The sequence below is a fragment of the Dictyostelium discoideum genome (genome assembly GCF_000004695.1).
Source record: "Dictyostelium discoideum AX4 chromosome 3 chromosome, whole genome shotgun sequence".
NCBI lineage: Eukaryota > Evosea > Eumycetozoa > Dictyosteliales > Dictyosteliaceae > Dictyostelium > Dictyostelium discoideum.
In genome coordinates this window covers 382,601-404,919 of record NC_007089.4, presented here as the reverse complement: position 1 = coordinate 404,919, position 22,319 = coordinate 382,601, and the positions used below count along the sequence as shown (strand labels likewise).

The 22,319-nt window shown below is 22.7% G+C and overlaps 11 protein-coding genes across 11 annotated transcripts in view; 4 read left to right on the top strand and 7 right to left on the bottom strand.

Annotated features, from left to right (window-relative positions):
- Window positions 1-2,422: 2,422 nt before the first annotated feature.
- On the top strand, window positions 2,423-4,436 carry DDB_G0278179 (myb domain-containing protein; the record flags this gene model as incomplete). Its single annotated transcript, XM_637091.1, has 2 exons — window positions 2,423-2,801; window positions 2,911-4,436. 2 exons carry the CDS (start codon window positions 2,423-2,425, stop codon window positions 4,434-4,436), a joined length of 1,905 nt encoding a protein of 634 aa, XP_642183.1.
- Window positions 4,437-4,622: 186 nt separating this feature from the next.
- DDB_G0278177 (hypothetical protein) lies at window positions 4,623-6,228 on the bottom strand (the record flags this gene model as incomplete). Its single annotated transcript, XM_637090.1, has 3 exons — window positions 4,623-4,796; window positions 4,817-5,658; window positions 5,739-6,228. The coding sequence occupies 3 exons, from the start codon at window positions 6,226-6,228 to the stop codon at window positions 4,623-4,625; spliced, it is 1,506 nt and encodes a 501-aa protein (XP_642182.1).
- Window positions 6,229-6,304: 76 nt separating this feature from the next.
- Window positions 6,305-6,815, bottom strand: DDB_G0278175 (hypothetical protein; the record flags this gene model as incomplete). The annotated part of the gene is made up of 2 exons (XM_637089.1): window positions 6,305-6,485; window positions 6,742-6,815. The coding sequence occupies 2 exons, from the start codon at window positions 6,813-6,815 to the stop codon at window positions 6,305-6,307; spliced, it is 255 nt and encodes an 84-aa protein (XP_642181.1).
- A 458-nt stretch (window positions 6,816-7,273) lies between these two features.
- On the top strand, window positions 7,274-8,932 carry DDB_G0278173 (hypothetical protein; the record flags this gene model as incomplete). The annotated part of the gene is made up of 1 exon (XM_637088.1): window positions 7,274-8,932. One exon carries the CDS (start codon window positions 7,274-7,276, stop codon window positions 8,930-8,932), a length of 1,659 nt encoding a protein of 552 aa, XP_642180.1.
- A 96-nt stretch (window positions 8,933-9,028) lies between these two features.
- DDB_G0278171 (hypothetical protein) lies at window positions 9,029-11,776 on the bottom strand (the record flags this gene model as incomplete). Its single annotated transcript, XM_637087.2, has 1 exon — window positions 9,029-11,776. One exon carries the CDS (start codon window positions 11,774-11,776, stop codon window positions 9,029-9,031), a length of 2,748 nt encoding a protein of 915 aa, XP_642179.2.
- An 866-nt stretch (window positions 11,777-12,642) lies between these two features.
- On the top strand, window positions 12,643-13,467 carry DDB_G0278169 (hypothetical protein; the record flags this gene model as incomplete). Its single annotated transcript, XM_637086.1, has 1 exon — window positions 12,643-13,467. The coding sequence occupies one exon, from the start codon at window positions 12,643-12,645 to the stop codon at window positions 13,465-13,467; it is 825 nt and encodes a 274-aa protein (XP_642178.1).
- Window positions 13,468-13,652: 185 nt separating this feature from the next.
- DDB_G0278167 (hypothetical protein) lies at window positions 13,653-13,805 on the bottom strand (the record flags this gene model as incomplete). Its single annotated transcript, XM_637085.1, has 1 exon — window positions 13,653-13,805. One exon carries the CDS (start codon window positions 13,803-13,805, stop codon window positions 13,653-13,655), a length of 153 nt encoding a protein of 50 aa, XP_642177.1.
- Window positions 13,806-14,788: 983 nt separating this feature from the next.
- On the bottom strand, window positions 14,789-15,288 carry DDB_G0278165 (hypothetical protein; the record flags this gene model as incomplete). The annotated part of the gene is made up of 2 exons (XM_637084.1): window positions 14,789-14,818; window positions 15,016-15,288. The coding sequence occupies 2 exons, from the start codon at window positions 15,286-15,288 to the stop codon at window positions 14,789-14,791; spliced, it is 303 nt and encodes a 100-aa protein (XP_642176.1).
- Window positions 15,289-16,599: 1,311 nt separating this feature from the next.
- Window positions 16,600-17,180, top strand: DDB_G0278163 (TM2 domain-containing protein; the record flags this gene model as incomplete). Its single annotated transcript, XM_637083.1, has 2 exons — window positions 16,600-16,814; window positions 16,910-17,180. The coding sequence occupies 2 exons, from the start codon at window positions 16,600-16,602 to the stop codon at window positions 17,178-17,180; spliced, it is 486 nt and encodes a 161-aa protein (XP_642175.1).
- Window positions 17,181-17,385: 205 nt separating this feature from the next.
- Window positions 17,386-19,566, bottom strand: DDB_G0278161 (multi antimicrobial extrusion family protein; the record flags this gene model as incomplete). Its single annotated transcript, XM_637082.1, has 2 exons — window positions 17,386-19,080; window positions 19,393-19,566. The coding sequence occupies 2 exons, from the start codon at window positions 19,564-19,566 to the stop codon at window positions 17,386-17,388; spliced, it is 1,869 nt and encodes a 622-aa protein (XP_642174.1).
- Window positions 19,567-21,601: 2,035 nt separating this feature from the next.
- ptpB (protein tyrosine phosphatase) overlaps window positions 21,602-22,319 on the bottom strand; it is a gene marked incomplete at both ends in the record, with an annotated part of 1,712 nt that continues 994 nt past the window's right edge. Inside the window, 2 exons of the mRNA XM_637081.1 lie at window positions 21,602-22,033; window positions 22,147-22,319. The exon at window positions 22,147-22,319 is cut by the window's right edge and continues 79 nt beyond it. Coding sequence (XP_642173.1) covers window positions 21,602-22,033; window positions 22,147-22,319 — 605 coding nt within the window. The remainder of the gene's footprint in view (window positions 22,034-22,146) is intronic.

The window sequence follows — 22,319 nt, the reverse complement described above, 5'->3', positions numbered from 1 at the left end:
AATGGATCTTTTTGGTTGTATAAAATTAAAATTAAAATAAAAATATATATATAAACAAAAATAGTCTGTAATAGTATGATATTGATAAAAATAAATATTATAATATGTAATTATAAAAAGAAAAAAAAAAAATGATAAAAAAAAAAAAAAAAAAAAAAAAAAAATGATAAAAAAAAAAAAAAAAAAAAAAAAAAAAAAAAAAAAAAAAAAAAAAAAAAAAAAATTAATGGGTTGTTGTATGTATAACAATTTTAATATGGCATTTTTTTTTTTTTTCTATTTTTATTAATATGTTGATTGCGTCCGTACATTTTGGTTTTTTTTTTTTTTTTTTTTTTTATATATATTTTTATTTTATTATTTTTGTGTGAGATAATGATAGAATGGGGTTGTGATATTATCATTTTTATATTATTTTATTGTTATTGTTATTATCATTATCATCATCATCATCATTATTATCATTATCATTATTATTACCTCCTAATACCTTTTTCTATTTTTTTTTTTTATTTTATTTTTTTTATTTTTTTTATTTTTTTTTTCCTTAAAAAATTTTTTTTTTTTTTTTTTTTTTTTTTTTTTTTTGTTTTAAAAATAGATATGAAATCGATGGCGATTATTGTCAAACGGTAAAGTTATGTATTTTATATTATTATATCTGAGTATAATGAGGATCCATAACAAATAAATAAAAAAAAACAAAAAAATTAAAAAATAAAAAAATAAAAAATAAAAAAAAAAAATAAAAATAGAAACAATAAAAAAGGTAAAAATAAAAATAATAAATAATAATAATAATAACAATATTTTTATTATTTATATTATTATTATTATTATTATTATTATTATTAATAAAATAAAAAATACCCACATTGTGAAATATAATATATCTATATTATAAAAATTATAAATAATAAAAAATTTAAAAAAAAAAAAAAAAAATCTTTTTTTGGTATGCGAATTACGCCAATGTGATATATTTTTATCTGGTGATAAACAAAGTTTTTTTTTTTTTTTTTTTTTAAATTTTTTTTTTGAAAATTTTTTTTTTTTTTTTTTTTTTTTAATTTTTTTTTTTGATTTATTTTTTTTTTTTTAATTTTTTTTTTTTATTTTTATAATTTTTTTTTTTTTTTCTTTTCTTTTTTTTTTTTTTTTTTTTTTTTTGCATTGCATTTTATTTGAATTTGGATATTTTTGAAACTATGTTGGGGATTTTTATTTGGGTTTTAATTTTTCGATATTTTCACCGTGGAGTTTACACTTTTTTTTCAATGAAAACATTAAAAAAATAAAAAAAAATAAAAAAAAAAAAATTAATAAATGAAAAAAAAAAAATAAAAAAAATAAAAAAAAATTAATAAATAAAAAAAAAAATTTGGATTTTCTATTTTTGGAAAATCACAACCACTAAATTTCCTTTTTCTTTGTTATCGAATTAGCAAAATGATTCCTATTTAATAAACTATCATCAAGATATCATTGTTATTTGAAATTCAAATGCATTTAAAATAAAGTCTCCATTTTATTATTTCCAAAATTAAAAAAAGAAATATAATAAAAAAAGTAATAAAAAAAATAAATTAAAAAAAAAAATAAAATAAAAAATAAAATAAAAAAAAAAAGATATTTAAAAAACAATAAAAATTTAAATCCAGTCAAAATTAAATAAATAAAATATTTTATTTTTTTTATTTTTGATTGTAAAAAAAAAATATTAAATAATTTATTTTAATTTTAATAAATTTTTTTTTTATTAATATTAATTTAAACTTGATTTAATAAATATAATTGTTGTGATGATCATAAATATATAAAATGGTTTTTTTGTTTTTAGAGATATTAAAGTTAAATTAATATTATTTATAAAAAATAAAATAAAAAAAAAAAGAAAAGGAAATATTAAATGATAAACTTTTTTTTAAGATATAACATTTATTTTTTTATTTTTATTTTTATTTTTTTATTTGTTTTTTATTTTTAATTTATTTCCTTAAATTTTAAACAATTTTATATTTTTTTTTTTTATTTTTATTTTTTTAATTTTAAGTAATTTTGGAAAAAGGAAAGTTAAAATTTTTTTTTTTTTTTTTTTTTTTTTTTTTTTTTTTTTTTTAAAAACAAACTAATTTACCATGTTTAGTTAATCAGCCGAAATTAAGATTTGAAAAAAAAAACTAAAAAAAAAAAAAAAAAAAACTAAAATTAAAAAAACGTTTTTTTCGGTTTTTTGTAGTTTTATTTAATTTTTTTTAAAAATAATTTTCCAAAAAGTCGAAACTGAGCGAGCGTGCGGGTTAAAAAAAAAAAAAAAAAAATTTTAAAAAAAAAATATTTAAATATTTTTTTTTTTTATTCTTTTTTTTTTTTTTTCTCTAAAACATAAAGACACATTAAAACAAACAAATAATATTTAATAATGTCACTTGTTGTATCTTTATCATCACCAACAGCAGAAGAATGGTCAAATGAAAATTCAAGAGAAATTCATTACACCAACGGATCTTTAGGTTGGAGTGAATGTAATCGTTCAGTCGAACCAATTGGTGAAGAGTTTGAATTAGTTTGGAGTAAAGTCAAAAAGGGTGATGTCGAAATCATTGGCTTGGTTAGTGCCACTTCAGATGACAAGAAATCTCAAGATTCAAATGATGATGACAACATTGACGAATTAAAAGAAAACTATAAAAATAATCATAAAGAGTGGACTAAAACTGGTAAAGATGTTAATCATTACAAAATCATGGGTTTAGATCATTTACGTTGGAGAGCTACCGATAATGATATTAAATTAGCATGTAAGTTTTTAAAAATAAAAATAAAAAAATAAAAAATAAAATAATTTATTAATATATGATTTTTTTTTTTATTTTTTTTTTTTTTTTATTAATATTTATTAAATAATAGATAAAAAAATGATTTTAGTTGTTCATCCAGATAAAAATCAAGATTTAGGTGGTAATGATGAAGCATTTAAAGCATTAGTTAAATCAAATAATATTTTAAGTGATATTAAAAAGAGAAGAGCATACGATTCAACCGATCCATTTGATGATGATATTCCAACAGCCGATGAAGAAGGTGACTTTTTCGAAATCTATGAACCAGTATTTGATAGTAACTCTCGTTGGTCAAACGTTCAACCAGTACCAAAACTTGGTGATATGGATACTCCATATGATAAGGTTGTTAAATTCTATAACTTTTGGTGGTCATTCAAGTCATGGAGAGATTTCACATTTGAAGATGATCATGATTTAGATAATGCAGACTCTCGTGAAGAGAAACGTTGGATGGAGAGAGAGAATGAAAAGAAACGTGTCAAACAAAGAAAGATCGAAGCTGCACGTATTCAAGATCTCGCCAATCTCGCCTACAAAAAAGATCCACGTATTCAAAAGAAATTAAAAGAAGAAGACGACAAAAAGAATGCACACAAGAATGCCAAAAACGAAGCCAAGAGAAAGGCACAAGAAGAAAAAGAAGCCGCTGAAAAAGCTGAAAAAGAAAGAGTCGAAGCCGAAGAAAAGAGAAAGAAAGACGAAGCCGAAGAAAAGAAACGTGTCAAAGCTGAACAAACCGCATTATTAAAGAAGGGTAAGATCCAATTCCGTGACATTTGTAAATCATTCCAACCACCACAAAAGATTGAAGATGTTGAATTGGTCATCGCCACCTTGGACAACCTCCAATTAGGCGAGCTCACCAAAGAAATGGAAACCAAAAATAATGTCACCGATAAGAAAGCAGTTTTCCTCGTCCAATTGAACGAAATTCAAGAGAAACAAAGAGAGGCCGACAGACTCTATCAAGAGCAAAGAAAAGCATTACTCAACAATAAGAAAGAAGCTAAACCAGAGAGACCATGGACTGAAGATGAACTCCATCTCTTGGCTAAAGCCATCCAAAAGTTCCCACCAGGTGTTACCAAACGTTGGGAATCCGTTGCATCTTGTATTCCAACTCGTTCTTTGAAAGACGTTATCGCCAAAGCTAAAACCTCACAACCAACTCAACAACAATCTTTCTCAAAACCAGAAGCTGCTCCATCAGGTTCCGATTATGATAAATTAAAAGCCAAAGTTGGTCATATGGAAATTAAATCTGAACTCAGTTCAAAAGTTGACCTCGGTCAATATCCAGTAGGTACCACTTCAAATGGCACTGAATCAACCACTACCGCCACCGCTCCATCAACTGTCGACACCGCCAAACCAGCCGCTAAAAAAGAAACTACCACTACCACTGCCTCTGTTGAATGGACACCAGAAGAACAAAAACTCTTGGAAGAAGCTTTACAAAAAGTCGATAAAAATGCTGAAGATCGTTGGGATCAAATCGCAGCTCGTCTCGGTACTAAATCTAAAAAAGATTGTGTTGCTCGTTTCAAATATTTAGCTACTATGGTTAAAAATATCCAACCAACTAAATAAGTTAAATATTAAAAAAAAAAAAAAAAAAAAACATTTCAATTTAATTAATAAATATTAGTTAAAATTTTATTGCGTCAATTAATGTTAATTGCTTTTATTTTTATTATTTTTATTATTATTATTATTATTATTGTTATTATTATTATATATACATAAAAAATTATTTTATTATATTTATAATTTATTTTAATCAGAGATTGAAAGGGTAATATTATCAGATAAAACATTGAGTAAAATGGATTCATCTGGGAATAAAAGATCATAACCATTTTCATCTGTAAAACTAAAAAGACCAACAGAAAGTTTAAACTTTTGTGACACTCTTGAAACAAAATCTTTAAGGTCATTGATGGATAAACTCTAAATCTGGCTTCATTTACTTTTGCATCTGTTAAATCATTCTTTACACAAATTGTCCAAAGAGTAGATTCTGAACCAACAACATTTGGGGATAATAAAGGTGAAGAGGAATTTCCATTTGGAGTCGAATTAGCACTTGAGGTATTTGAATTAGTAGTAGTGGTAGTGGTAGTGGTAGTTGAACTAATAGAAGTATTTACAAAGGAGTTACAAATTTCATCTATATTATTGTTATTAATATCGTTGGCCAAAGATTCTAATATTTTTTGATTTTGAGTGTTATTGGCAATTTCAACAATAGATTTGAGTATTTGAAAAACAATTCTATCTTTTGTTGGATCACGTTGTTTCTCACCTTGAATATATGGAGTTAAATAAAAGAAATTCTTTTTATCAACCTTTAGTTCTTCTTCAAGTTTCTTTTTCATTGCTTCAGCTTCTTCTGGTGAATAGTCGTCGCAGTGAGTGACCACAACAATTGGTTTGATTTTTGCTTGAAGTGATTCTCGAATTTTACCTTTTATGAATTCAAAATCTACATCATCATCAACCAATGTAATTGAAATCACGAAAAGAATAGCATGACATTCTAGAGAAGACTTTGCTTCGCCAACAGTGATAAGATCTTTTAGGTGTTGTTTGTTAGAGTATTGGCCCTTTGTTGCATGAGTATAGCTAAGGTTACCTTGGTTCTTTGCCATACCCGGCTTATCGACAAACACAATTTTTAATGAGTTGATAACATTCTTGTAAAAGTCAACAAGTCTTGGAGAGAGACCATGTTGGTTAACGATTTTGGTTGCTAAAATATGAGCAACACTTTGGAATCTAAGTTCCGTGGTGACATGAAAAGCATTGTTTCCTACAAGTAAAAATTCTTCAAAATCAATATTTAATGAAAAAATATTAAATAATAAATTGATTTTCCATGACCAACCATACCATCAACCCAAATATTAATTGGACTTCTAGTAATAAAATCACCAGTGAACCAAGAGTATTTTAAATCGAAATAACCATGGAATGTGGATCCCCTTACTTTGATTTCAAAATCAATATGGGTTGGTAACATTTCTTGTGGACATTTAAAAATTAGTTTTGCAGTTGTTTCACTTGGACAATCTTCACTTGTGGCTTGACCAACTTTTATTTCATAGCCACTATGGTATTTATTATCCTTGATAATAAAAGTTATTTCATTTTCAAGAAATTTATCTTTTGGATAGATAGACGATAATTTAATGATTATATAAAAAGCTTCATTTGACTTTTGAATTTTTTCAAATTTTGGATAAATTTCGGTAGTCAATGGTATAGAAATATGAGATGGAATCAAAGTGTGCACACATTTACTAAGACCAGAAAATGTATCAAACATGAATAGATGTTGGCCTGGGAACAATTTTTGAATTTTTTTTTTATCTGAATCCATTCCAATTGCTAATACAATAAAATCAACTCCCAAATAAAAAAAAAAAAAAAAAAAAAAAAAATTTGGATATATAAAATTATTTTTTATTAATATAAATAATTGATATTACCTTTAAAATTAATTTTTGAATAATTGGTTCAGGATCATCAGTTGGTACACCATCAGTCAAGAGAACAAAATAATTTTTTTGATTCATACAAAAATTAGTAATGGTTACCTCTCCAAGTTTTAAAGCTTCAACCAAATTAGTAGCACCACTATCAAAAAGTAAATCTAAAAAATAATGGTTAAAAAATTAATTTTAAATTTATTGATATAGTTTATATTAATTCCAAGATATTTTGAACTTACTGTTTTCAATATCTTCAAATATTTTATTTTTGCCGCTTTTTAAAAACGATTATAGCATCTGAAGATAAGGCAATAATTTCAATTTTAACTTTATCTGGTAATTCAGTAATTATTTTTTTTAAACATAATACTACTATTTCAAAATCAATTTTTCCAACTGACCCTGAAGTATCAATAAAAAAGATGTAAGTTGGAATTTCATCTTTTATATGAACAGTAAATGATGTGTCATGCATCCTTATTTAAATATATATATAAAATTTTTATGATTGTTTTTAAATTTAAAAAATTAATATAAGAAATTTTAAATATTTTTACAAAAAAAATTTTAAATTTTTTTTTTTTTTTATATTCTTTTATTTTTTTTTATTTTTAAAATTCTAAATTTTTAAATCTGGTTTATTTTCACAATTAATTGTTTTTTTTTTTTTAAAAAATGATTTTTTTTGAAAGTGATGATTTTTTTTTTTAAGATTTTTAGATTTTCAAAATTTTAAGTTCACCTAAAAAAATAAGAATTATTTTATTAAATTTGATGATTGTAATTTTTTTTTTTTTTAATTTTTTTTTTAAAAAATTTTTTTTTTTTTTTAATTTTTTTTTTTTTTTAATATTTTTTATTTTATTTAATATGTAAATAAAAAATATTATGTATGTTTTTAAAATCTTTACCAAAAAACAAAAAACATCAAATATGGAACCTTTTAGATATCCAAGAAAACCCCGTCACCCACCCACTAACAATATTAATAATTATACAATAAAACAATTAGCCACCCAAGAAAATGAACCTCTTAGCAATGAAACTTTTGCTGAAAAAGCACAACCACAAGCACAACCACAGCCACAACCGCAACAACAACAACAACAACAACAACAACAACAACAACTACAACAACAACTTGAAAATCTACAATCACAATTAAAACTACAACAAAAAATAAATCGAGAACAACTAAAACAAATATTAGAACAAGAACTAAAAATTGAAGAAAAAAAATCAAAAGAATTAATTCCAATGATTAATAATTTAATGACATACATTAAAGGTCAAAAAAACAATAATGAAAATATAATATTAAATAATATTGAAGAGTTTGTTTCTAGAATTTTAGAACAAGCATCAACTGAATATGAAAATTTAAGGACAGATAATCAATTTTGTGTTGATACAATTCGTAAATTGATATTAAAAGATGCAAGTCGGGATAATTATAATAATAATAATAATAATAATAATAATAATAATAATAATAATAATAATAATAATAATAATAATAATAATAATAATAATAATAATAATAATAATAATAATAATAATAATAATAATAAAAATAATAATAATAATAATAATAATAATAATAATAATAATAATAATAATAATAATAATAATAATAATAATAATAATAATTATAATATCATTGATAGATTATTAAAAGATAATCAAGAAATATTAAAAAATACAAACATTTTATTAAATGGGAAGCAATTTGAACCGTTAAATGATTTAATTTCGAAATTGGATGTAACTCATGAAATTTGTCTTCATTTAAAAGAAATGGAAAGTGAAAATATCAAAAAGAAAAGTGAGTTTTCTTTTCAAAAAACTAAAGATGATAGTTCTTTATGTTTTGGTTCAGAAAATCCTATCAAAAAGAAAAGATCTTTTACAGGTGTTAATAATAATAAAAATCCATATAATATTAATCCAAATAATAATAATCCAAATTATAATAATTATAATAGTTGCTATAATAATAATAATAATAATAATAATAATAATAATAATAATAATAATAATAATAATAATAATAATAATAATAATTATAATAATAATACTGGTGTTTTAAATAAATCTGTTATTTCAGGCATTTTTGGATCCTCATCTCCTAAACAAATAATTGGAATTAAAATCAAAATTGTTTCAAATAATAACAACTCCAAATTTTTTGATCCAGTTAAATCTTATTTCAACAAGCTCCAAACATATCCATCATCAAATAACTCACCAAAGAACTTTATATTAAATTTCGAAAAGGGTGATTATACTTCAATAGTAAATAGTGATGAAAAAATTAGTAAAGATACATATGTATTGTTTGTAATATTTTGCCATGGTGCTCGAGTTATCTATGATACATATTGCGATCAATTAGAAGCTTTATCCAAACATTGTAATGTAATTTTAACATTTTTTATTGGTGGGGAGAAAACTCAACCTATAGTTCTAAATGATTACTCCAAAACATTATTAAATTTTCATTACTCTATGGAACAAATAAAGGAAACAAAAGTTTCAGAAGAATCAAGAGATAAATTAATTAGTCATATCAATCAAATTTATTTTAATTAATTAATTTAAACAATAAAATAATAAAATAATGATATAATGTTACTTTTTATATTTTTTTTTTTATTCTAAATGTATTTTTTTTTTTTCAATTGAGTATTATTGATTTGTGATGAAATTTTTATCAAATTCGGTTGCACTTATTGGTTTATGTCTTCTACTTCTAGTTTCTTCAACTGGAGCAGCGGATTCAACAGGTATTTCATCAACTGGAGAAGCTGATTCGATTGGAGCAGCGGATTTAACAGGTGTTTTATCAACTGCAGCAACAGATTTGATTGGAACAGAGGATTCAATCGGTGTTTCTGGTTTTGTATTGTCTGGAATTTCTAATTTAGCCGGTGTTTCAGAATCATCTGGAATGGTTATTACTCTAGTTTCTGTTTCATCAGAAATGTCCAAAACTTTAGTCTTAGATTCATCAACTGGTGGTTGTGTTAGTGGTTTATGAGTTGGTCTTAAGTTTATTGGTGATGTTGTTTCTTTTTTAGGTGGTGCTGATGTTGTTGGTGGTTTGGTTGGTTTTGGTGATGGTGATGGTGATGTTGGTGGTTTAGTTGGTTTTGGTGTTGTTGTTGTTGGTGGTTTAGTTGGTTTTGTTGATTCGGTCTCTGGAGATTGTGTTTTTAGTGGTCTATGAGTTGGTCTCAATTTAATTGGTGATTCAGTCTCTGGTGTTGGTGATTCAGTTACTGGGATTGGAGCTTTAGTTATTGGAGCTTTGGTTGGTGTTATTGGTTTTTTAGTAATAGGTATTAATTTTGGTGTTGGGGATTGAGTTTTTAATGGTGCATGAGTAGTTTTTGCAACTGTTGAGGAAGGTGTTGGAGTACTAGTGGGAGTTGGTGATTCAGTTTTTGGTTCAGGTGATTGTGTTTTTAATGGTGCATGAGTTGGTCTTAATTTAATAGTGGGTGTTGGAGTTGAATGTGAAGAATTTGCTTTTTTAACAGTTGTTGAAGTTGAATTACTATTATCAATAATTGGAATTTTTGTTGGTACTGGTTTGGTAGTTGTTGAAGTTTTAGTTTTGTTAGGAGACATTGTTATAATTGGACCTTTGGTAATTGGCGGTTTAGTTTGAATTGGTTTAGTTGCAGGTGAAGTTGGAGGTTTAGAACCACCACCATAGGTCCAAGCTGGACGAGTACCTTCTGGATGATGATAAATTAATGGATTAAATGATTTAACATCTTTTGATATTTCTTGAGAGAAATCCAATCTAGTGGTTGAATTATAAATCTTTGAAGCTGATAAAACATCAGAGATAAAAACACCTGCCATATTTGGTAAATCAATGCAATATTTTGTATATTCCATTAAAAAGAATTTTGGAGAGAAGAAAGCAGAATCCTTTGGATTTGAAGATGCCATTAAGAGTAGTTTAGTTTGATTGAATTTATAGTCTTTTGTATAGTTTGCCCAATCGATAATCCATTGATCACTAACTTTTGACCAATAATCACATTGTTTATTATGAACGAAATCTAAAGTGAGAATATCGAAATTAAATCGTAATAAAGCAGTTGGAGAAGAGGTCATACTTTCTTTTTTACTATGAAGTAGCGAACAATCCACAGTTGAGGAAATGGTGAATAAATCCTTCTTTGGTACTCTATATCTATCTAAACCCATTGCCAAATGATAGTAGTTATCACTTTTACCAATCATTGGTGAGAAATCAACACCATCTAAAAATACACCATAACCAAATGGACGTGGTGGGAAAACCAATAATTTCTTCTTTCTTTCTGGTGCTTTTGAAGTTGATGGTTGTTTCTTTTTCTTTACAATTGGATTACCATCTTCATCAACTGCATCTTCATCATCGTCCTCCTCTTCATCTTCATATTGTTCTTGATCAACATATTCAGAATCTTCATCATCTGGTATTGGTGGATCTGTATCTTCATCATTTGAATATTCCTCTTGATAAGATTGTTCATCTTGATAATCATCCAATTCACCAAGTGATGCAGTTGAGTTTGAGGAGGAATCATCTTTTTTAACTTCACTACTGAAACGATCGATATCTTCAATATCACCACTTTGATCATCCATTGATTCAATACTACCAAATGATGCAATTTCTTCACTTGACGATCCATCATTCTTTGGTTTTGTATCTATACCTTTTAATTTATCTTGATACTCTTTTCTACCACCATCACCAAATAAAAACATATCCCAAATTTTAACTGCCAATTTTTGAGCCATTTCTTTGGTAGCAATTGATGTATTCCCAAATTCACCAATACCACCTTTACTACCAACTTGAATTAAAATTTTAACACCAATATTTTGACATTTAATTATATCATTTCTTAAATCAATACATTTATTTGAAAGATATGTATTCTTTTCAATACCAATTTTTTTAATTGTTGTTGTTGTTGTTGTTGTTTTTGCTTTTGTTGCTGTTGTTTTTGTTTTTGTTGTTGGAATATCAACTTCTTCTTCTTCTTCTTCGTCAGAAATTTGTTCTTTCATTGCATTTTGAACACCTCTTTTTGAGAAATCAAATGCTTTTAAATGTTGGACTGGTGTTGTTGCGACACCCAATTCTTTTTCTTTATCTTGAGTTAATGAATAATAATCTTGACATTCAAAATAAAATTGTGTCATATTTTGATTCCAATAGAGTGACCCAATTACAATTGTATCATAACTACCTTGTTGACAAAATTCTCCTAATGTATGATATTTTAATGTTTTATTCTTTAAATTATTTGAATAATATCCAACAACATTCTTTTTTGATTTAAAATCAAATGATCCATTTATATTTATAATATAATAATTAAATATTATAAATAATATTAAAACTATTATTATTTTAAATTTCATAATTATTATTATTTTTTTTTTTAAAATTAAAAATAAATAAATAAATAAATAATAAAAAAAAAAACTATATAGTTTTATTATATAATATATATATTAGAAATATTTATATTAAATAATAAATTAATAAATAAATATTTAAAATAAAATTTTTTTGATAATAATAATATTTTTTTTTTTTTTTAAAAAAAAGTTAGGTAATTTTTTATTTTTTATTTTTTTTAATTTTATTAAATAATAATAATAAAACAAAAAAGAAATTAAAAGTAAACCGAACATTTAATTTTTAATTTTTTATTTTTTTATGATAATATTATTTTTTGATGTTATTATTTATTATTATTATTTTTTGAAAAGACAATAGATTCAAACTTTTTTTCTTAATGATAATGTTTTTGATGATATTATTATTATTATATAAGTGTGTGTGGATAATTTTTTTTTTTTTTAATGATTATTTAAGTTATAAAATATTTTAATTATTTTTAGAAAATGTTAGAGTTACTACAATTACCCCCACAATAATTTTTTATGTGTATATATTTTCACCCCACATTTTCCACTTTCCAAAAAAAAAAAAAAAAACTTTAAATGGTTATTACAAAAGTTAAAATACAAAATAAAAGAAAAAACACATTTTTTATTATCTGCAAACTAAAATAGCCTATATTATTTTAATTTTTTTTATTAATTTTTTTTTTTTTTTATTTTATTTTTTTTTTTTGTAAAAACATGGTGGGACAAATAAATTATAAAACATAAAAAAAAAAAAAAGTGAAATAATTGATCAAATTTTTTTAATTTTTTTTTTAATTTTTTTTTTTTTTTTTTTTTGTAATCTTGTTGAGGGGTTGTGTTTAAAAATAAAAATGTTTTTAGTTAGAAATCATAATTTTACATCATCAACTATTAATAATATTTGTTTAAAAAATAAAATTTTTGGTGAATCTTTAACATCTTTATCATCATTAAAATTTTATTCAAAATCTATAAGAGAAGAAGGATCAGTTGAAAGAGAATGGTGGAAACCAACAGATAATCTATCAGAGGCATTAGAGAAATCTAAAGAACAAAAGAAACCATTATTTGTTTTTTTAGAAGGTCCAAGTGGTAGTGGAAAACAACAACTTTTAGAAAGATTTTCAAATATTGGTTATAAAACTATTCAAAATTCATTTTTTAAACATTCATTATCATCACCACCCACATCATCATTTGATAATACATTAAATCAATCAATTGAATTAATTAAAAATAATAATAATAATAATAATCAAGATGAAATTAAAAATAATATTATATTTATTCATAGATCTCCAATTAGTTCAATTATATATAATAATATTATTAATAATAATAATGATAATGAAAAATTAATTAAAGAAATCAAAAAAATTATTGAAATTAATAATGAAAATTATAATAGTGTTTATATTTATTGTAAAACACCAGTTGAATTAATTGAACAAAGATTAGGTGGAAGATACCATTTCTATGAAGATAACGAAACTGAATTATTAGAGAAATTAAATATTAAATCACATCAAGAACCATCCTATGAAATTTATAATCTTTTAGAAAAAGAATCCATTTTTAATCAAACTTTAGATACAACTTCAATTAAACAAGCTTGTCCAGGTTTATTAGCTAATTTTAATATTTTTTTCAGTTTTCAATTTCCCACCAAGAAATAAATAAATAAATAAAATAAAATAAAAAAAAAATAAAAAAAATAAAAAAATAAAAAAAAAAGATAATAAAAATAAATGATTAAATCCATTTTTTATTTTATTTAATTTTGACACAGTGTTTCGGTAATGGTGGTGGCGGTGGTGGTGGTGGTGGTGGTCATGGTGTGGGTGAAATTAAATTAAATTCTTCAAAATTCACATGGTAATTCATAATTCAATTCAGTACGTGTAATTTGGTTACCCATTGAAATTGAAATTTCATTCTTTCCACAACCTTTTGGAATTTGGAAAGTGTATGTTTGATTTGAACTGGCAGTACCTTTAATAATTGTATTATCCATCAATTTAAGAGTTGGTAAACTATTTTATCTATTACATTTACATTAATAACTAAATATAAAAATTAAAAAAGTGTCAAATTTAAGTTAATTTTTTTTAAAAAAAAAAAAAAAAAAATAATAATTACCTTTTGGTGTATAAGATCTAAACATTGCAATTACAATATGAAAATTATATTTTTATTTTTATTTTTATTTGTTTTTTTAATTTCAAAATTGATGGATCTTATACACCAAAAGGTAATTATTATTTTTTTTTTTTTTTGGGGTTTTTTAATTTAATTGGCATCACATAAACTATTTTTTAAAAATAAATATATATGTTATTTGTAGAATTTTTTTTTTTTTTTTAATTAATTGATTATTTAATTATTTTATTTATAATTTTTACTAATAGTATTTACTACTAATATTAATTTCTACTAGTAGTTGTATATGATTTTCATAATTATCATTAAACCCACACTTTTTTTTTTTTTAGTGACTAATCTTTTTTTTTTTTTAGAAAAAAAAAATATTATTGAGTTTTAAATTATTTTAATAGTAATAATAATAATAATTAATAAATGAATCAATTAATAAATCTATCTATTTTATAATTGGTAATTTTTTTTTTTTTTTTTTTTTTTTTTTTAACAAAGGAATATAGGCTTGAGTGAATAGTATCAGGCTCTTATATAGGAAAAGTCAGATGTGGAAACTGCCTAGGTTTTTTCTCTGCAAACGAAATCTAAACTCACTAGAGATGGAATCCCTAATGAATCGGATTGAAATCCGAGTGCAAGATCTTTTCATAACTTTAAAAAATAAATTCAACTTGCCCTAAAATGCTATTTTGTTTGAGCACATGTTATGGGTTTTACAAAAATTTTTCATTTTACATTTTTTTCGCTTTTTTTTCACTTTTTTTTCGCTTTTTTTTTTTTTTTTTTTTTTTTTCCAAAGTTTTTTTATTTTTTTTTTTTTTTTTTTATTTTCTTTTTATTTTAATCATTCCATTGTCCCATCCAACTAATCTATTTTTAAAAAAAACAATAAAAAAAACTAATGATAAATGAGCATTTATTAAATCAAAAAAAGATAAAAATAAAAATAAAACTTTAATAAAATTTTAAATGTTTAATTGATTGTGATATTAAATAAATATTATTTGTTAAAAAATGAAATTATTATTAACAATATTATTAAAATAATGTTATATTGTTTTTTTTACTCCGTCATTTGTTATTTTTTCATTTTTTTGTTTCTTATTTAATATGTTTTCATTTGAACTAAAACTGTCACTGTTGGTTTTATTTTCTTTATTTTCTTGCTCTGCCGAACTATTTAATTGAGGTTGTAATGTATTTATTGTTATTGTTGGTTGAAATGTTTGAATTGTTGAATTTAATACAATATTAGTAATTGGTAATAGTTCAATACAAACATTTAAATAAACTTCATTTGTTTTATAATTATTATTAAATTTAAATGAAAATGAATCCATATTAAACAAACAACTTAATCATTTACACCTTCAAATCAAACTTTTAAAAATTCAAATTTATATTTAATTGCAAATGGTAAAAAATCAAATGTTATCCAAATTGATTTCATTCTTTGTAAATCATCACAACCATCACTACCACTATCAGTACTTGGTCAACTTGTAAACTATACATTATATAATGTAAATGTAATAATAAATAATAATAGTTTACAAACTCTTTCATTCATGGATAATTATAATACAACTATTAAAGGTATTGATAATTCCAATGATATATTCTCTTCCGAATTCCAAAAGGTTGTGGAAGGAATCAAATTTCAATTTCAATTGGTAACCAAACTACACGTACTGAATTTTATTTTGAATTACCAACTGTTACAAGTTGTTCAATTGAAAATGATCAAATTATTCGTTGTTTTGGTAATTTTACAAATTATACTTATTTTTATGAAAATGGTAAAATTGATATTTTATTTTCAAACTCAACTGATGAATTTATTTACCAATTAAACAAACAAAAAAATGAAAAAATACCAAATGACGGAGTAAAAAAACAATATAACATTATTTTGATAATATTGTTAATAATAATTTCATTTTTTAACAAATAATATTTATTTAATATCACAATCAATTAAACATTTAAAATTCCATTTTTTTTATTGTTTGATTTTCGATATATTTTTAAGTTAATGATTTTTTTTCCAACGATTAATTTTTTTTTTTTTTTTTTTTTTTAAGGAAAACAAAATATTATTTGGTTTTAAATTATATATTTATATAATTATTTTATTTTAATTTTTTTTTTTTACTTAAAGATTGGTCATTTTAAAAAAAATATTAACGAGTTTTATTGGTATTATTAATAATTCTTTGGTTAAAAAAGAAATTTCTTTCTTTTTTTTTTTTAGTTTGTTTTTTTGGGTGAAGAGAATGACAGATTTCTTAATGATTAAAAAAAAATAAAAATGTGAGTCTGCGATCCCTTTTTTTAAATTTTCAAAAAAAAAAAAAAAATTAAAAAAAATAAAAAATAAATTATTTGATTTTTTGATTTTTTGAGATATCAATATAACGCAAATTTATTTTATTTTTTTTTGAATTAAATTTTTTTTATTTTTTTTATTTTTTTTTTTTTCACACCAAAAGGCACTAAAAATTTTTTTTTTTTTTTTTCTTTTTCTTATATTTCCAAAGAAAAAAAATATATATACATAAAATAAATAAAAGTATATTGTAAAATAAAAAAATAAAATAAAATAAAAATAAAATAAAAATAAAATAAAATAAAAATATAATATAATATAAATGGGTCATCATCATCATCATCACGGAGGCAGCGGTCATCACCATCATCATCACCATCATGGTAGTGGACACTATGGTGGAGGTGCAGTTTTAGTTACACCAATTGTTACACCAGTTCCAGTTGTATATGGATCAAGATCATCATCATATTGTCCAAAATCAATGACCGTTGCTTATGTACTTTGGTTCTTTTTTGGTATTTTAGGTTTCCACAGGTAAAAATTAATTAATTTAATAAAAACACACACACAAAAATATATTTTTAAAATATTAATTTTTTTTTTTTTTTTAAAAAAAAATAAATTTAAAGATTATATTTAGGAAGAGTTGGTACATTCTTTTTATATTTCTTTACAGCAGGTGTATTTGGTTTAGGTTGGCTATTTGATGCATTTTATACTCACAAGATGGTTAAACATTATAATGAATGTGAATTCACAAAATCATGCGTTGGACAAAGTCCACCTGCCACCATTCCAATTTATCAAAGTGAAGGAGCTTATCCAACTTATCAACAAGTTCCACAACAACCACCACAATTCTATCAACCACAACAACAACAACCACAATATCAACCATAAATAAAATAAAAAAAAAAAAATCTAAAAAAAAATCTAAATAAAAATAAATAAAAAAATATTCTAGTGTACATATATATAAAAATTAATAAATAGTTTAAATATTATTTTGTAAACTTTATTTTAAAAAAGATTATCTAAAATCAATATTTTTTTTTTTTTTTTTTTTTTTCTGATTTTTTTTTTTCCAGTTTTTTTTTTTTTTTTTTTATTGTGGATGACATCTATTTACAGATTGATCAGGTACTTCATTTCTAAAATCAGGACTACTATTTGTTCTAAAATTATTATGACTATTTGTTCTAAAATTATTATTACTATTAGTTCTCATTTGATGATGACTTGAAGTTCTATAATTATTATAACCTCTTCTCTTTTTATTTGATTTAACATCTTCATCGTCGTCGTCCTCATCATCTGAATTATTATTTTTTTTATTATTTTTATTATTATTATCACTATTTTTATCATTTATATCATCATCGTATGATTCCTGAACTACAGCTTCAGTGGTAACTTTAATAGTTGTTATTGGTGAACCTTCACTTGTACTAACACCATCAGTTGAAGAACCACAATTGTTTTCTTGTTGAGCCATTTGTTTTTGTTGTAATTCTAAACCATTCTCTAGATCAGCTTGAGACATATTCATTGATTTAGTTCTTTCAAATGCTCTATCCATTTCAGTGGTCCAATTGACTCTGAAAATGATTATAATTAAAATTACACAAATTGTGACCAAACCAACACATAAACCCCACCATAAACCTTCGACACCTTTATCTAAAGGAAATGCAAATACTGCTGATAAGGGTATAGAGATCACATAGAACGCAATGAAATTACAAAGTGCACCAGTGATAACTCTACCCATACCTCTTACAACACCTTGAAAAATGGTTTGACCTCCATCGAAAATTTGAAAGAGTGCAGCTATTGGTAAAATTTTAGCAACTGTTTGAACTACATCCTCAGAGTCTGAGTAAATGTAGCCAATTACATGTCTGCAAGTATATTGAATAATCGCTATTATACCCATGAAAATCAATGATATGACAAATGCCATCCAAGATACTCTCTTGGCCATTGACTCATTTTTACTACCTAATAATTGACCGACACGCACTGATGTCGCTATGGAAATGCCGCTTGGGAATTGGTATGTCAATTGTGTGAAATTATATGTAACTGAATGGGCATCCAATGGCACTTTGCCCGGGCCCAATAAACCTGCTAAAATCGTTAAAACCTCAAAACCAATGGCTTCCGAGGCATGCTGGATGGATGCTGGTCCCCCCAATTTAAGATACTCTTTAAATCCTTGTAAACTTAGACATTCTCGTTTCCATCCAAACCAAGTCTCTTCATGAAGTTTCCAAATTTTTATCACTGCCAACATTAAGAAAAACGCCAATATTCTAGAGATTGATGTGGCTAATGCCGCGCCTTTATATGAGAAATCTCCATAATTCTCACCGACAAATAAAAAGTTAAATAATACATTGAATGCATTCATAATGAAACCAACCACAATCGATGGCCACATTACACCTTGACATTGTAAATATTTTTGTAAAACATTTGTTTGAAGGTAAAACCAAAGTCCTGGTAATAAAAATAATGAATATTGTTGAGCGTAATAAGATACTTCACTATCTTGTCCAACTAATAATAAGAATTTTTCAGTTATACACCATAATGCTGTAACTATTAAAAATGATGCATTCGATACAAGTGACGCTCTTTGTAATGTCAATCCAACTAATGTTAAATTATTTGCACCAAATGATTGTGATACTAATGTATCCATAGCATTTGCTAAACCAGTAGCTAAACTCATTGTGCAATATGTCCATGTATTTGATAATGCAACACCTGCTAATTGATCAGCACTTTGTTTACCCTATTTTTAGAAAAAAAAAAAATCAAAAAAATCAAAAAAATCGAGAATTAATAATTAAATAAAAAAAAAAATGAAAAATTTTTTGAATGTGAAAAAAAAAAAAAAAATGGGGGAGTGTGGGTGGTTAAAAAACAAGATATTTTTTTTTTTTGGTGTTGATATTTTTTTTTTCAAAATATCTTGGTTTTTTTTTTTTTTTTTTTTAAAAAACTGCAAAAATTTGAGGAGGTTTCATTGGAATCGAAGAAAAAAAAGTGGTGTGGTTTGGATGGTTGAAAAAAAAAAAAAAAATAATAATAAAATAATACTTACCACAAAAATTAAATTTACGAATAAATAAGAAACATTATTTAATAAATTTGAAACAATTAATGGAATAGACCATTTTAAAAGGATTATTAATTCTTTTTTACTAATTTGATATTGTTCTTGAAAAAATGAGAAATTTTTCTTTGAGAAGCTTTTAAATTCTTCGAACTTTAACATTCTTTATTTGATTTTTTTAATTTTACAACTTTAATTTTATATTTTTTTTTTATTTATTTTTTTTATTAATTAATTATTTTTATTATTATTATTAATTATTAATTATTAATTATTAGTTATTAAGTATTTAATTTTAAATTTTAAATTATAATTTATAAATTATTATTAATTAATTGTTGATTGTTGATTGTTGATTGGTATGGATATATAAATATGGGTTTATACAAAAAAAAAAAAGAAAAATATTTATATCTACAAAATTATAAAGTTTATTTATTTTTTTTTTTTAGAGCTAAAATTTTGAGTGATCTAAAAATAATTATTTTTATTATTTACAAATATGGAAAACAAAAATATGAATTGAAAAAAAAAAAAAAATTCCTAAAATTTATTGTTTAATAGATCAACCAAAATCCATATGTATCAATATATGTATGCATATGTTTTGTTGTGTTGAGTTGAATAAAAAAAAAAAAGAAAAAAGTAAGTGATTAGGAAGTAAAAAAAAAAAAAAAAAAAAAAAAAAAAATTGAAATAAAAAAAAAAATAAAATAAGCTCGAAACATTTTGATTTTTTTTTTTTTAAAAATAAAAAAAAAAATAAAAAAAAACAAAATGAAAAAAAAATGAAAAAATAAAATCAAGTCAAAACAAAATATTCTTTATCAAAATGGTTCGGAAATCATTTTTTTTTTCATAATTGTAAAAAAATGTAATGTTAAAAAACAAGCATAAAGGTTTAGTTTTAAAAAAAAAAAAAAAAGTCAAATAGCCACGTTTTTAACAACCTCCGCCTTACCATAATTTTTTTATTTTTTTCTGTTCACTTTTTTTTTTTTTTTTTTTTTTTTTTTTATTTTCAATTTTATTTTTATTTTTTATTTTTTTTTTTGAAGTTGTAAATGAAAATAATGACAAAAAAAAAAAAAAAAAAAAAAAAAAAAATGAAATATCATGTGATTAACAATTTTGTTCAAAGATAGGAATTAATTTTTTTCCTTTTTGCTTTAGATTTTTTTATGATAATAAAATTGTATTTTTTAATTTCAGTGAAAACAGCTAATTTTTAAATATCTTGGAAATAAAAAGTTTTTTCAGATTTGATCAAAAAAAAAAAAAAAAAAAAAAAATTGTGAAAAAAAAAAAAAAAGAAAAGGCACCTGGTTATTGTGATTATTTGTTTTTATTTTTATTTCCTTTTATTATTTTTTTGGATTAATTAAATTTAATTAATAAAAAAAAAAAGAAAAAAAAGAATGATTGGAATGTATTAGGAAATTAAATATTTAAATAATAATAACATTTGATTTTAAAATACAGAAAATATTTTTTTCCTTTTTTTTTTTTTTTTCCTTTTTTTTTTCCTTTTTTTTTTTTTTTGATTTTTTGATTACCAAATCAAATTTGTTATTATAATTTCACTGAAAGCACTGCAAACTTTTGAAATATCTTAAAAAAAAAAATAAGTTTTTCAAACTACCAATCCCTATGAATTTATTGTTAAAGATTTTGTTCAACTTTAGTTGACTAACTTTTCTTTTGGTGTTGTTTTGTTACCACAATTTCTTTAATCACCAGTCATTAAATAATAATAATAATAATAATAATAATAATAATAATAATAATAATAATAATAATAATAATAATAACAACCAATATTTAAACAAAGATAAAAAGAAAAGTGTTTTTTTTAATTATTTTATTTTATTATTTTTTTTTTTTTTTTACATTGTTTTATTTTATTTATTGTTTTTTATTATTATTTTTTTTATTTTATTTTTTTTTTTATTGTTTTTTATTTTTTTATTTTTTTTTCTTTATTTTATTATTTTTTTTTTTTTTATTTTTTTTTTTTTTTTATTTGTTTAATTATTATTATTTTATTTTGATTTAAATAAAATTTATTTTTTAATTATTTTACTATTTTATTATTACTATTTAATGTTTTTGATTATTTTATTATTATTATTATTATTATTTTTATTATTATTATTATTATTATTATTATTATTACTTTATTTATTATTATTTTGATTTAATCATGTTCCGGACCAGTAAGTGGAATACTTGAATAAGAATATGATAAACCTTTACGTTTCTTTTGTTCTTTCTTTAATACAGTATTCATAGCTTCAGAGATAGCAAGATAACAAAATCTATATTGATCTCTGGTTTGAACCATACCTGGTCTTTCATTTCTCATCTCTACAACCAACTTTGGTAAATTTATTGATGGTGCTTGTTTCTTTTCATCATAATGTTTTGCAAATTTAGCAACAATACTATGAATGGCTACAAATGTACCTGATCTACCAATACCTGCGCTACAATGAACAACAATTGGTCCACTTCTCTTTTCATGATCTACAAAACTAACAAACTTTAAAAATCCAGTTGTTGAAACTGGTGTACCATGATCTGGCCATGTAGTATATTGAAAATGATAAATCTTTCTAGTTTTATTATCCTAAGAAAAAAAAAATAGAAATAAAATAAAATAAAAAAATAAAAAAATCTATTAATATTCTTTAAAATTTTCAAAGGTAAATTTTATATAAAAAAAGAAGGATGGATAAATACCTTTAAATTTTCTAACGTAAATTCTCTTCTAATTAAAATATCGGGTATTGTTATATTATTATCAAATTTAACTATAAAATTTCCATATCTTTCTTCATCTTTATCAGGCCAATATTTATCACATTTCGTTTTAAAATTTTCTTCTTCCCTAGTTAACATTACAATTATATTGC